Source organism: Hyperolius riggenbachi, chromosome 2 (assembly GCF_040937935.1).
Source record: "Hyperolius riggenbachi isolate aHypRig1 chromosome 2, aHypRig1.pri, whole genome shotgun sequence".
NCBI lineage: Eukaryota > Metazoa > Chordata > Amphibia > Anura > Hyperoliidae > Hyperolius > Hyperolius riggenbachi.
Window position 1 is genome coordinate 350788278 of NC_090647.1, and position 13903 is coordinate 350802180.

The following is a 13903-nucleotide window of genomic DNA, read 5'->3' on the forward strand; positions in this document are numbered from 1 at the left end:
ATCCTTGTGGTTTTTCGACCTGCCATTATTGTTATTGCCATAGGCGAGGTACTACGATTTTTTTCATTTTCAGGTAATAAAGATTTTCCAATTAAGCAATATGTAAACTCAGAATCAGAATCAGAATCTATTTATTTCGCCAAGTACAACGGTGGATTGTACCCGGAATTGGTTTTGGCGCATACAGGGTCGTTGATGAAAAACAAGAAAATAGCACGTTTAAGCATGGTACATACGTAGACGTGGGACAAGAATACATAGGACAACATTACAGTTTGAGCGTACACTTAAGCAGAGTGTCGTATACAATTAAGCTTGGTACATACATATAAACAATAAAAGCAAAACAAAAGCAAAAACAGAGCATTACAGCATACACATACAGTTGACGTAATTCACAGAGCATTACAGCATACACGTACAAATAACGTAATACTAACATAGCATACTAACACTGAAATCCTAGTTGGAGAACACTGATAGCAGAAACAGAAAAGAGTGGGACTGGAGGAGCAGCCTGAGAGCTGATATGAGCGCTGCCATTTTCGGCACTGGACGCTACACAGCGACACGCTCCCAACTAGACAGGTGCTACCGTTGTCCACGAAGAGCAGAGAGGAAGCTGGGGGGGGATAGAGAAAGAGAGAAGGGATAGCTAGAGAGAGAATAGGGAAGAACAACAATGAGAGTGAGAGTAAGGACCCTTGGGCAGTGCGGTGTGACTGGAAAGCGTCCTGTTTGGCTGGCTGTGCCGCAGTGATGCGAGATGGAGCTGGTGGGTGCACGGGCCCTGCCATGAGGCTGATGTTTGCAAAGGGCCATGCAGCCTGGCCGATTTGGTGGAGCAGGGAACAGCGTGGTGGAGCAGGGAATGGCAGCTGAATGGCAGCTGAGGGGCCCGGAGATTGCCAGCTTGCCCAGAGGTCAGAGAGAGCAGCCAACATGGGGCTCACCTGGGCAGTAGCGGTGTTGTGAAACACAGGCACAGTGGTGGTGGAGTACAGGACATCAGGTACCCTGCTGACCCTGCAGCAACAGGCTGTGGGCGCAGGAGACCTGGCATGATGGTGGAACCCAGGTCTGAGGTGCTGGTGGTTCTGCAGCAGTGGAGTACCTGTGGTTGCTCTCCGAAATCCAGCTCCTGGCTTGCGGCCTAGTCCAGCGAGGTGGGTTGGCGGCTTGCAGCTAGTGTGGTGGTGAGGGCGACTGCGGCCACGTGAAGAGGCTAGTGTCCCAGGTCCCTTGTGGCTGTGCTCTGCAGCGTGGAGATGGGGCATTGGAGAGTAGCAGGCGCCAGTGGGAAGTCTGTAGTGGAGGGCGGAGAGCAGGAGTAGCCCTGACCGGAACACTATTGCGGAACCAATTGGAATACTTTCCGGAAATCGTCTGTTTCGAAACATTTCGAAACAGTTCATAAGGGCGATCTTTCGTCCTTCAGTTTCCAAGAGGTGGAGCGTGTTGTTTGTCCGACTAGGGGAGGGGATATTCATAGTTTACTTCTTAGACGGGAAGCTTATTGGATCCACCGAATGGGCACCCGTGTGCCAGATGGTTTAAATAAGCGCTGGGATCGAAGTCTAGTGTACACGTATTAATATCTGTATGTGATTTTGTGCATTCATATTTCTGTTATCTTATTTCCCATGCTTATGGTTGTCTTTCCTCCTCCTTTTTACTGCATTTATATTGTATATAATATTATATGCATTTTTTCGTATATTGGATTTCCATACATTTCTCTAGTGGTAACTTTTTTACATTTTTTACAGTTTCTAAACTTTATACTATTATTAAATATGTCTGTAACATGTTTTCTGAATATATGGATGTTTTGTACCTTTAAGATCTGGGTCATATGGCGAGTGGGTGGGGATCTTTTCTCCCCCCACCTGCATATAAGCCCTGTTCTAGACAGATTTAGTTTAGCTATGACTAAGGGCAGATTGTAGGCCCGATACGCGTTAGCCAATTCTGTCTTCCTTTTATTGCACTGTGTGTGGTATTTTTCAAATAAAATTTGTCAGCTTTTTTTCTTCTACCTGGCCTGGACTGCGGATCCTTCTTTGCTTGTATATGCACCATATGAGTACTACCTAGTGCTGCTGGCCAGGGAATCTTTCTAGACAATATTAAGGGATCTTACAATGTAATTTTATTCATACGTAATTTATTTTACTCTGCACTATGACATATAATGCTGTGGTAAATTCATTAGTTTTTTGTTTGTTTGTTTTTGTTTTTACTTTGTCTCTTTATTTTGGGAATTTAATAAAACCATCATTTGTATCCTAGTTGGAGAACAAAGGGCAATAATTGCACAGGTCATTTACCCATGAATAAGTGTGCTTTTACAGACCATGATCCTCTGCAGAGGACTTCTCAAAGTTATTTTGTTAGTCTGGGACAGAGGCCAGCCATTGTATTTTTTTCCTCAATGTGACTGTTATTTTTGGATATGCCAGTCAAGCTTTCTGTCACTCTGGCTGTCTATGACTAATTTCCAAGATTTAGTGAAAATGCTGCCAAGGGCAAGACTAAAATATTCAAAATGTTTGCTACTGATCATTTGTAAAGAATAACATTTCGGATGGTGTAAGTTCCACATTTTCTAATTCAGTGCCAAATCCAGCCACTTCTTGTAGTTTGTTCCTTTTTTATATATATACTAGTTGCAGAATCACCATTCCTTACAGATTGCCCAGAGTGGTGTATGTGTGTATACTGACAGACTGGTGGATATTAGGAGTTGGCAGAGTAGTGAATACTGTGTGTATATAATATATAGTCACACACACATTCACTTAAAGGGAACCTGAAGCAAGAAGAATTTGGAACCTGGCTATTCTGCTCATCCTCTGTCTCTAAGGCTGCATTTCCACGTGTGCGGTGCGGAATCGCCGGGAAATCACCGCAGACGAAATCGCATGCGAGTGCGATTTTGCATGCGTTTTTCCCGCGATTTCACATGCGATTTCGCATAGGGTAGTAGGTGGGCGATTTTAACCATGTCACTGCCTGTGTAAATTAACATTACCTCCTATGCGAAATCGCATGTGAAATCGCGGGGAAAAATGCATGCCAAAACCGCATGCGATTTCCCTATTAGATACATTGTATGCGATTCGCTTAGTTGTGCGGGGAGCGAATTCTGACGTCTCTGCCGTGCAGATTTTCCCCGCACACAAAAACGCTCTGCACAACGCACAAGTGGAAACAGGCCCATCCACTTGTACTGGCTGTGCGAATCCGCATGCGGATTCGCTATAGTGGAAATGAGCCCTAATACTTTTAGCCATAGACCCTGAACAAGCATGCAGAAGTTTGTGTTTCTGGCATTTTTGTCCAATCTGACAAAATTAGATGCATACTTTGTTTCTGGTGTTGTTCAGACACTACTGCAGCCAAATAAATCAGCAGGGTGCCAGGCAGCTGGTATGATCTTAAAAGAAAAGCCAATAAATATGGTAGTCTCCATAAACTTCTCACAGTTGTCATTTTAATAACTTTAACCGCTTGAGCCATATTAATCCATACCATACACCGAGGATCAACCAATCCAAAACTATCTATCTATGCATGTTAGATTAGTTTGGTTCTGTCATATTAAGCTGACACAACGTTGCATTCCAGCGGTTCTGGAGGTGTGTTTAGCCATCAGGGACAACAGAGATGATTTGCATATTCAGCCGTGATGCGCTGTGGGACACCTCCAGAGCTCACTTCAACCTGAATAGCAAACGCCGTCTGTTTTTAGTAAGGACGTTTTTTGTTCACTTTCAACCCCTTACACACTTCTAGGCTTTGTGGCTCACTATGAGTTTGCTGGGCTCTCTGTAACCCTTATAAACCGTCTGCAAAAAATCTTTTTCTTGCTAATTGCCTTTACTAACGCTAAACTTTTACCTAAGTGCAGCAGCAGCCCTCATCTTAACAGTTTAATCCCTGAAAATAGCCTTATTCTCCTTCTCAGTACAGTGTAGTCTACAAAATAGTGAAATTGGCAATAGCAGGAATGTGTATGCCGAACAAGCTTACTTGATATGGTGGTGTTGTCAGAATTCTAGCGGTTTTATTTATGCAGGAAAAGCTGTCATATGTGTATGTTTTTAAGTTTTAATGTTCTATGCAAAATGTCATTGTAAACTGTAAAGTTGGGGTACTTCTTTATTATGTGTGGCAAAAAGGACTGGCACTACGGCAGCGTGCAATCAATATTATATCATGAATCAGTGGATATTGCAATTCCTGGGTATGTCGCACGTACCAACACAGCGTGCTCAGGATCCAGATAGAAAAACAAGCATCACGATCATTCAATGGGTATAAATACATAGGTCCGGCACTGCATCACTGGTATAAAAAGAGCTTTATTCCTGGTGGCTCTTTCAAAAAGTAAAAGTACATATACATTCCATAGATGTTTAGCACATACCCGTAGTGGTCAGATGAGGTTGTGGGGCATGGTGGTGATGGTAAAGTTTCAAAACATTTTTAGTTTAATAATGGATAATATTCAACAGTTATTATAAATAGATAGTAGAGAAATGCCGCCTCATTCAGCTCCATTAACAACGTCCCAAAAATGCAAACGTATTACCCTACAACTTTAAAAACATAACAAGAAGTAAAGGACCTACTCTATACTCATTAAATTTATAACACTAACTACGTTTTAAGGGTATGTCCGCCACTGACGCCAGTACGCTTGCATGCGTACGTCAGTGACGGCATGCGTAATTACGTACGCGTTATGCGTCGCAGTGAACCGGAAGTGTATCTTCCCCTGCTATAAGACCCGGAAACGGATAGCCGCGTTTGCCACACTGCCTCTGAAGACGCTGTAAAGCGAAACGGACGTTAGGCGGGCCGTTACCATCACCACCATGCCCCACAACCTCATCTGACCACTACGGGTATGTGCTAAACATCTATGGAATGTATATGTACTTTTACTTTTTGAAAGAGCCACCAGGAATAAAGCTCTTTTTATACCAGTGATGCAGTGCCGGACCTATGTATTTCTACCCATTGAATGTACTTCTTTATTATGTTGCTCTGAGACATCACAGCATATTCCAGGCTGTGAAGCTTATAAGATTATTTTAACTTGTAAGCTAGAAGATTGTTGACAACATGTACTTGTTACAAGGCCAGCAAGAAAAGATAAAATTTCCCAGCCAGAGAAAGTCAAAATATGAAAAGTATAAACATTGCAATAAGTTTGAACATTGATAGCTGATAAAATATGCTATGTTTTGGGAAAGGCCTCATAAAATATAAAGCAATAAGGGGTTTTCCCAATTAGTTAGATGATGAAATAGTGACATCTGTCGGTGGAATTATTACATTTATTTATTCATAAGAAAGGCAAATCTATAGAACATGATTTTATATTATTACATTTTAATGTGCAGTTATATCTTATATGATTGTTTTAAGAAGAATTATATAATAAGCTTTATATTTAAATGAGTATTTTAGAAGCCCTGTATGTTTCAATAAGCCTTAAATTACTGAAGACTCACAGGTCTGGTTACAGTGTCAACCTGACCAATCTTATGTCTGGGAAAGTACAGACACATTCCAAACTAATTAGCAGAGAACACATTATTAGAAATGCGTCATAAATGACATTGTTTAATGTTTTTGGAAGTCCAATGTCTGGGTCAACCAGCAGACAAGATGGCTGGTGACGTCCATTTTTAATTAACTGCGTCAAATATGACCTATTAATCAGATGTCAAAATGTCAAATGCTCCAAATGACATTAATTCCCATAAGATAATTAAGGAATCTATAAACAATAATATTATGATTTAGGTATTCAAAACATGATAAAGCATTGACGCACAACGTTTTAGTCAATCAGAGGGTGACCTGGGGGAATTCCAGATTAGGCAGCCATATTGCATCCAATCACTATACAAGTAGGAGCTGAAAGCTCATGGTTTACAGAAGCCCAACAATCTCCTGAGAAAACACATGAGGCAGAAGCTACCTTCCCACACGTGGTTCTAGATGCTGAAGAGATGACAGAGAAGGGGTAATATGCTTAATGTTCTGGTGATTTACTTTATTAATTTTTCAGCATTATGTTCTGTTAAGATGTTAGCAAGAAGTTTTTTTTTTTAGAAGCTATTTTTTATGCTATTTCTTTAAGAAGATTACTACAAGTTTTGAACAGCTTACTAGATACACAGCTATTGATACAGATGAGACTACTTTTGATCTTATTCTACATAACACAACTGTTATATTCTTTTTTGACTGTACTTAGAAGATTGATGATCGCTTAGCTCTAAAGCCTTGATGAGATGGAATCCTGTTATAAGGAAACCCTACTTGGAACTGTTCATATTTTGTATATATGCTGTATGATAAGCAAATACAATTTTTTTTTTATATATAAAATCATATACTGAGTGCTCTGATTCATTTCAATGTATACCGTCAATCTATAATTACTGTTATAGAGGGTTCAGACCCCGTATGCCGGATTTATATTATAGCTACGGTTTAAGGGCCGATGCTTTAATGAGTTAGCAATCGTGAAAAAGGCAAGAACCACTTAGGTTTTTGACAGTGTAATTAGCAAGTGGTGCATGTCCCAATGCAATGCAATGTGTTTGCTATAACTGGAGCAAAAACAGATTAATTTTAATTAACTTCTAAACGGTACTGTTATTTGGAGTCCTCTTTTTATTTTTTTTGTTAGATAAGCCAGTATTTTAAACAGCATGGCATGCAATGTATATTGAATTTTTTAACAAGCTTTTGCATAAATCTCTTTCAGGTTTTTACTGTGCATGTTCCAGTCTCAAGACGATCTTCACTCCTAATAGCCTCTACACCAATCTCAACTACGGGCCAATATGATCATGTAATTCTGCTGATCCAATACATTCTCTATTGCCTCTACTCTTTCACTGGGTGATCTTGCTTACAGATCTATTGGGTCATTAAAGGAAACCTGAAGCGAGAGGTATAAGGAGGCTTCCATATGTATTTCTTCTTAATCAATACCAATTAGTGTTAGTCACAACAGCACATCTGGCAATAGTCTCCAATGATATTCTCAATTCAGTCCCCATAATATGTTGACTTAAAGAGAACCTGTACTGAGTAAAATTATTTAAAATAAACACATGAAATAACTTCAAATGAACATTACATAGTTACCTTGACATCAGTTCGTCTCAGAAGCTCACCATTTTCTTCTGACAATGATCACTTCCAGTTCTGACAACATTTTGTCAGAACTGAAATATATCAGTTGCTGTCAGTTACAGTTGAGAGGAGAACTGATGTGTCCATGTTTCCCTATGGCTCAAGTGGGCGATATTACAGTTTAACTGTGTGCTGACCAGGATGCGGTTATGGGGTAATGGCCATTTTCAAAATGGAGGACGGAGAATTCCATTGATCACAGTGGACAAACAAGACACAAGAGAGGAAAAAGAGATTGAGGAGTAGACTACACTGCAGGTAAGTATGACTTGTGTATGGTTATTTTGACTTTTTTCATTTTCAGTACAGGTTTTCTTTAAAGTAGACCTCTTACCCTAAGCTTACACATTCCCCGAAGTGGCTAAGTTATCTTTTAATACATATTTGTGAGCTTTTCCTTCACTTGCACAAAGGAAGTCCCTTGAATTAGTGGTGGGACTAAAAAACCTTCGCAGCAGTGCACCCAAATGATTTTTAAAACAAATTGTGAATTTCTTCTACTTCAGATCCCAGGACGTATTGCGGCTGAGCTTAACCAGAACCTTGCAACACTTGGTGATGACTTCAGCGTCACAAAGATGTTACAGCAGGAAAGTATACTGCATTAAAGCAAACCAAAGTACTAAACTAAGATAATTCTGTAGTCCTAGGCCCATATGCAATTTACTTTTTCTCCTGCGTTTTTCTCCTAGGTGATATTTTCACACTTTGTGATAAAATGCCCATTAAACCACCAGCAAGCATGAAAATGCTCAAAATGTTGATAGTTCTTTTTGCCAACATTTAGGTACGTTTTCAGTTGTAAAATGATTATTATTTTAAAGAGAAGGTGTAAATTCTCTCCTAGGAGATAACTCAGGAGAAAAAGCTAATTGCATATGGGCCCTAATCTTAAATGGGTATTTTGTGGAGTCCCATATTATTTCTGTATTTAAAGGTTAGAATCTATCTTTAAAGTTTTGACTGTCTCAGGTACTTGAGAAGTTTTTGTTTTTCAGCCACTCAGTTTTACAACCTTTTATCTGTGAGAATTATGGTAATGTTGAATCTGACCATAACTAACTGCAGAGAAACAGAGCCCTGAATTGTTAACCCTTACAGCGAGAAAACAGGAACACAACCTGGTTTTAAGTTGAATTGGGACTATACATCTATAGGTTTATCTCTTTGTTTCTTGTCACACGGGTACTATTAAAGTTATAAATGAGACAGTACACACAGCTGCTGTAGTAAAGCATTCCTGTAATAGTGTTTTCCATGAGCATCATGCACAATCCTATTTCATGTATAGCCTCCTCTTGCATGTTTAACATCTATGTACAATAGCCCCTCTCTTTCATGTACAACTGCCTTAGGTTTCAGCCCTCATTTTCCATGTGTTGCTCCCCATTTTATAGCCTCCTTTTTCAGTTTGCAACAACTTTTATTTTTATTTTTCCCCCTTTGGGCAACATCCCCTCTTCCCAGTCCAGCAGCTCTGAGGAGCAGCAGCTGCCGCCTAAGGCCCTGGTTTTTGTGACCTTTACAAAAATCTGGCCCTGCTTTCAGTTTCACAATCCCCATAGTTTCTTTATTAACTCTACAAGACGGAGTTCAGTTGAGTACAACAGTACTGTCCTTCCTTAACCCCTTATGGTTTCAGGATGTAAATTTCTGTAGTGAAGTGTTAACCCCTACCTAACTAATAAACCCCATGTGTCATCTGTACTTGGCATTAAGAATCATGGACACCTGTAATAGCTGCCACCCGTAGCAAGAGATGTGATCAGTTTGGGACCCAACACTTTAAAGATGTATTGCCTACTGTGAAGGCATGACCATAATCAGCTAGAGGGTCCCGGGGTGCTAGTCTAGTTTAGGGGATCCAGCAGGAAAGCACATGGAGAAATTCACAATTGGGTGGCCAGCACCCTCTCGAAACTGTTATGTTTCAGATAGCTTGTAGTAAATTACGCCCATACCATTTGCCCAATCCACAATGCTTTGTGCTGTAAGAGGGTACTGTGATTGGAGAACTGTTCCCTATGAGGTTTCCTGCTGGTTCCCTAAACTAGGTTTCCCTCTGTCTAGGTGAAGTATGTGTTTTGTTTTTTGTTTTTATTTCCACCCAAGCTTTTGGCTTGGGTTTGCTTTACAAATAAAGCTTTCAAAGAGATTCAAGATTAAGACCTTCTGGAGCAAAACCTACTGTTCAGTGGGAGAAAGCCCTGTCACAGGTCATGGTCAGGAATTCTCTTACTTGATATTGACCTAAAATGCACAGCTAAATGCGTCCAGAACAGCTAAAACAAAACAGGACGCAGCTGGAACAGTTTCCGCAGGAAGGCAAACTACTTGCTGATAGTTGAAGGCCATTCACTAAGAGCCACAGGAATCACTTGTTTCCAGTGACCACCTCTAAAGGTTGTCAACACAATTTTGGATTATTATTTTGTCCATGCCTTTCTTGATTTGTGTTATTTAATAGGACCACATCTCAAAAAAAATTATAAAGGTTAAAATACATGTTTGCAAGATTTATATTTTCCCCAGTGTAAATGCACTGTAGATTAATTTTCTCCCATAATGGTGTCTTCTACAGTAAGCAATAAAAATCAGGTTTTGGGCTAGTCCATCTCCTCATGGGAGATTCTTAGTATTTCCTTCTTTACAACAGCACTTCCTGGAAAATATCTATACAAATATGCCAGCTAACCTTTAATTTCACATTATTCTGACAGTTGGACTGTGCAGCTGATATTCAGTATTTGCTTTCATAAATAAAACCCAGAGTATTCCCCATGTGGAGATGGACCAGTCCAAAACCCATCAGACCTGTCAAATTTTTACACCCTGTAAGTAATAGTGACATAGAAAATAATACATTTACAGTGCATTTTACTCTGAAAGAAATTTTATATCTATGCATAAACATACATTTTATTTGTTTTTGTTTAATGTGTTCACGATGGTGGTCCTTTAAATATTCTGTTCAATAAAAACTCTAAAGGAAGGTTTTTGTTGTTTTTTCCCCCTTTATTTTATTTTTTATTTATTTTTTGTGAAACATGATATAAACATTTACTAATTATTTGCCACTTTTAAATTCTTTCTGACTTGATTGTGGACTCTTCTAGTTTTGTGAAGAAGCACCAACAAATTGTCCATGTCTATATACCTGAAGCAGTAGAGAGTAAGGTGACATATTTGCAATGGAGATACAGCAAACTATAAAAATGTGACTCTCTCTAATGCTGCCCCAATCTCCCCACAACCAACAAAAAGCTTTTAGGTTTTCCTGGGGGGGGGGGGGGGGGGGAATATTACCCCTTCATTTGGTATTTTGTACTTTTGGGGGGGGGGGGGTTGTCACTTTATTATTCTGAATTTGTGTTCTTAAGAGGATATGAAGACTTTGTGATGTAGCAATTTATGTTTGTGCAGATGGATCGAAGACCGTATTTGTCCCAAACCGTGAACACAAGTAAGGAAGACAAATATGGCGATTCCAAAAGTCAGGTAATGCTCTGCTCTCTTGTGGCAATAAGGGCCCTGACACACAAGTGTTTTGCGGGTGATTTTAGTTTTTTAAAAAACACCTCTATTGACTTACAGTAAAATCGCTTGGGATTTTTCTAAAAATCGGGATCGCTGTGATTTTTTTTTTTTTTTTTATGTAAGTCAGTGGAGGCACTTATTAAAAAAAACGAAAATGACCCGCAAAACATTCTTTGGTGTGTCAGGGCCCAAAAATGGTAAGCTCCTTTCAGAAGGACAACTACAGTGAGAGGGATGTGGAGGCTGCCATATTTATTTCCTTTTAAGCAATACCAGTTACCTGACAGCCCTGCTGATGTGGATGCAGTGGTGTCTGAATCACACCAGAAACCAGCATGCAGCCAATCTTGTCAGATCTGACAATGTCAAGCACCTGATCTGCATGCTTGTTCAGGGTTTACGGCTAAAAGTATTAGAGGCAGAGAAACCGCAGGATAGCCAGGCAATTGGTATTGCCTAAAAGGAAATAAATATGGCAGCCTCCATGTACCTCTTAATTGAGCTTTCCTTTAAAGGGAACCTGAAGTGAGAGGCTGCCATCTTCCTTCTATAATGAACTATGCCAATAGCCTCACTTATTTACTTATGCTCTGGCTCTAATACTAGAAGTCTCTGGTCCAGAATGAGCATGCAGATCAGATGCTTTCACTCTATTCTAACTTCACTGGCTGGAAGCTTGTTAAAATTGTGTGACTCAAACAACTAAAACCGAAAGCTCAGGATGACGCAAGGTCACTGGCATTATTCATAAGGGAATGGAAATGGCGGCCTCAGTATTCCTCTCACTTCAGGTTCCCTTTAAACTAATGTAAATAGTTGTCTAAGAAGCATTTTAGCTTATCAGTATTCAGTACTGTATAGCAGAATATTAACTATGTGTTACTGTGCTGGGGTTGTTGGAATTAGAAAATCATCTGTTGACTGGTACAGAACTCTCTCCAAAGTGCTGCAAAAATGTCAGCTATATAAATCTCTGTGTAAGTACATGGGTAAATCCTTGTGCTGAAGGCTCAAGTTAATGCTTCTTTGTACAGCACTGTGGATAAGTCGGTGTAATAAAAAACGTAAATAATAATTTTGGCTGCGGAAATGATTAAAGCATAAGCTTTGCTGGGGCATTTTTACTATGTTGTGAAGCGACTTTTTAAGGATAAAAAAATTTAAGCTGTAAAAGCAGCACGACCTGAATCTTGAATTACATATTATATAGCTTGAGTATATTTATACCAATAAAAGTTTTTTTTATACCATCTAAAACACTTGATCACTTAAGGAATAAATGTGAAACCTTATTTCATGTTTGTCAAGGTAGAAGCTTACAAAATTCCCAATCACTGCATCCATACTGCTTTATTGAACTAATCCACTATAACTTTATACTGTGTCAAAGAATATTCCTGTCTCAGGCTACTTAGTGGAGGATATTAGTCTATCAAAGCTTTAAAAGACAACTAAAGTGAGAGGGATATGGAGGCTGCCATATTTATTTCATTTTAAGCAATCCCAGTTGCCATAGGCCCTGAATTGGCATATACAGATCAGGGGTTCCTGACATTACTGTCAGATCTGACAAGATTAGCTACATGCTTGCTCTGGTGTTAGACACTACTGCAGCCAATTAGGTCAGCAGGACTGCCAGGCAACTGGTATTGTTTAAAAGGAAATAAATGTGGCAGCCTCCATATTCCTCTCACTACAGTTGTCCTTTAACACCTACTGTCGTCACTGATAGGTTGAGTCCTCTTTCTGCTAATATATTGATGTGTGCCATTCAGACCCCAAATAAACTAAAACAGCAAAATTCTATGAAAACGTTTTATGTTGTCTTGTTCATCTAACCCATCTGGACCCTGAAAATGTGTTTTTTTTTCTAATTAAACATGATTGGGTATTTGAAGAGAAAACAGTCAATTTTAGTTTATTTTATTTTGTTTTCTAATAGCATTGAGCCCAATGTCTCAAAACTCTTCACACATCTTGCAGGAAGATGTAAGGAGATGGATAATAACGTAGCCTTTTTATTAACAGGTTTCATTGGCTCTGATGACTATAAATACAGAGGTCCTCATTCTGGGCATGTGCAATATGGTCCTAAGGATAAATTAACTCTTGTCTCCTCTTTTTTCACAAATAGAAATTATCCATTACACAAAAAATAAAAATGTTTTAAATGTTGAGTTAAATACCCTAGAAGGTGCTTATAACCACTTTTGGGTTTCTACTGTTGCCTGTGTGCACATTTTAGAGCATTTTATTTTTACTTGTGCTGAGAGTAAAGGCTCATACACACATCAGACTATAGTCTTTGGAAAATGAAAGATCGCAGACCAATCTTACCACCCTTCATGTAGTATGAGAGCCATAGCTTCAGTCTTCTCTATGGAGCTGAACTCCACATCAGAAAAAAATTCTTTGCAAGATGCTGCACACACAGATGCTGTACAGACACAAAAGATCAGTATCTGCAAATGATCTGTTCCTGCAAAAGATCCGTTCCTGCAAATTGCAATGATAGTCTATGAGATCTGCAGATCATCATACACACATGATTTAACTGACATTCATCTGCAGATCAGACAATCATCTGCAGAGCTGAAAATCCATCCTGGTGGATCTGATCTGCAGATGAATGTCTGTTAAACAAGGTGTGTATGATGATCTGCAGATATCATAGACTATGAATGCATTTTGCAGGAACAGATCTTTTGCAGATACTGATCTTTTGACTGTCTACAGCATCTTTGTGTGCAGCATCTTGCAAAGATTTCTGTCTGATGGGGAGTTCAGCTCCATAGAATAGACTGTGTAGGTATGGCTCTCATACTACATGGAAGGGGGTAAAATTGGTCTGTGATCTTTCATTTTCCAAAGACTATGGTCTGATGTGTGTATGAGCCTTAAAGAGACTCTGAAGCGAGAATAAATCTCGCTTCAGAGCTTATAGTTAGCAGGGGCACGTGTGCCCCTGCTGCTAAACCGCCGCTAAATGGGGGTCCCTTGACCCCCAAACCCCCCACTGCGACACTTGGTCGCAGACTTGGTCGCTCCTGGAGGCAGGGCTAACGGCTGCAGCCCTGCCTCCAGTCGCGTCTGTCAGCGGCGCATCGCCGCCTCTCCCCCGCCCCTCTCAGTGAAGGAA

At 39.8% G+C, this 13903-nt stretch overlaps 1 protein-coding gene across 2 annotated transcripts in view; it reads left to right on the plus strand.

Moving 5' to 3' along the window:
• Nucleotides 1–13903, plus strand: part of LEMD1 (LEM domain containing 1) — a 49344-nt gene that overhangs the window by 16164 nt on the left and 19277 nt on the right. For both annotated transcript variants that reach the window (XM_068269574.1, XM_068269575.1), the window contains exons 4-6: nucleotides 6794–6880; nucleotides 7734–7813; nucleotides 10647–10725. In XM_068269574.1, the coding sequence (XP_068125675.1) occupies nucleotides 6794–6880; nucleotides 7734–7813; nucleotides 10647–10725 (246 nt within the window). The remainder of the gene's footprint in view (nucleotides 1–6793; nucleotides 6881–7733; nucleotides 7814–10646; nucleotides 10726–13903) is intronic.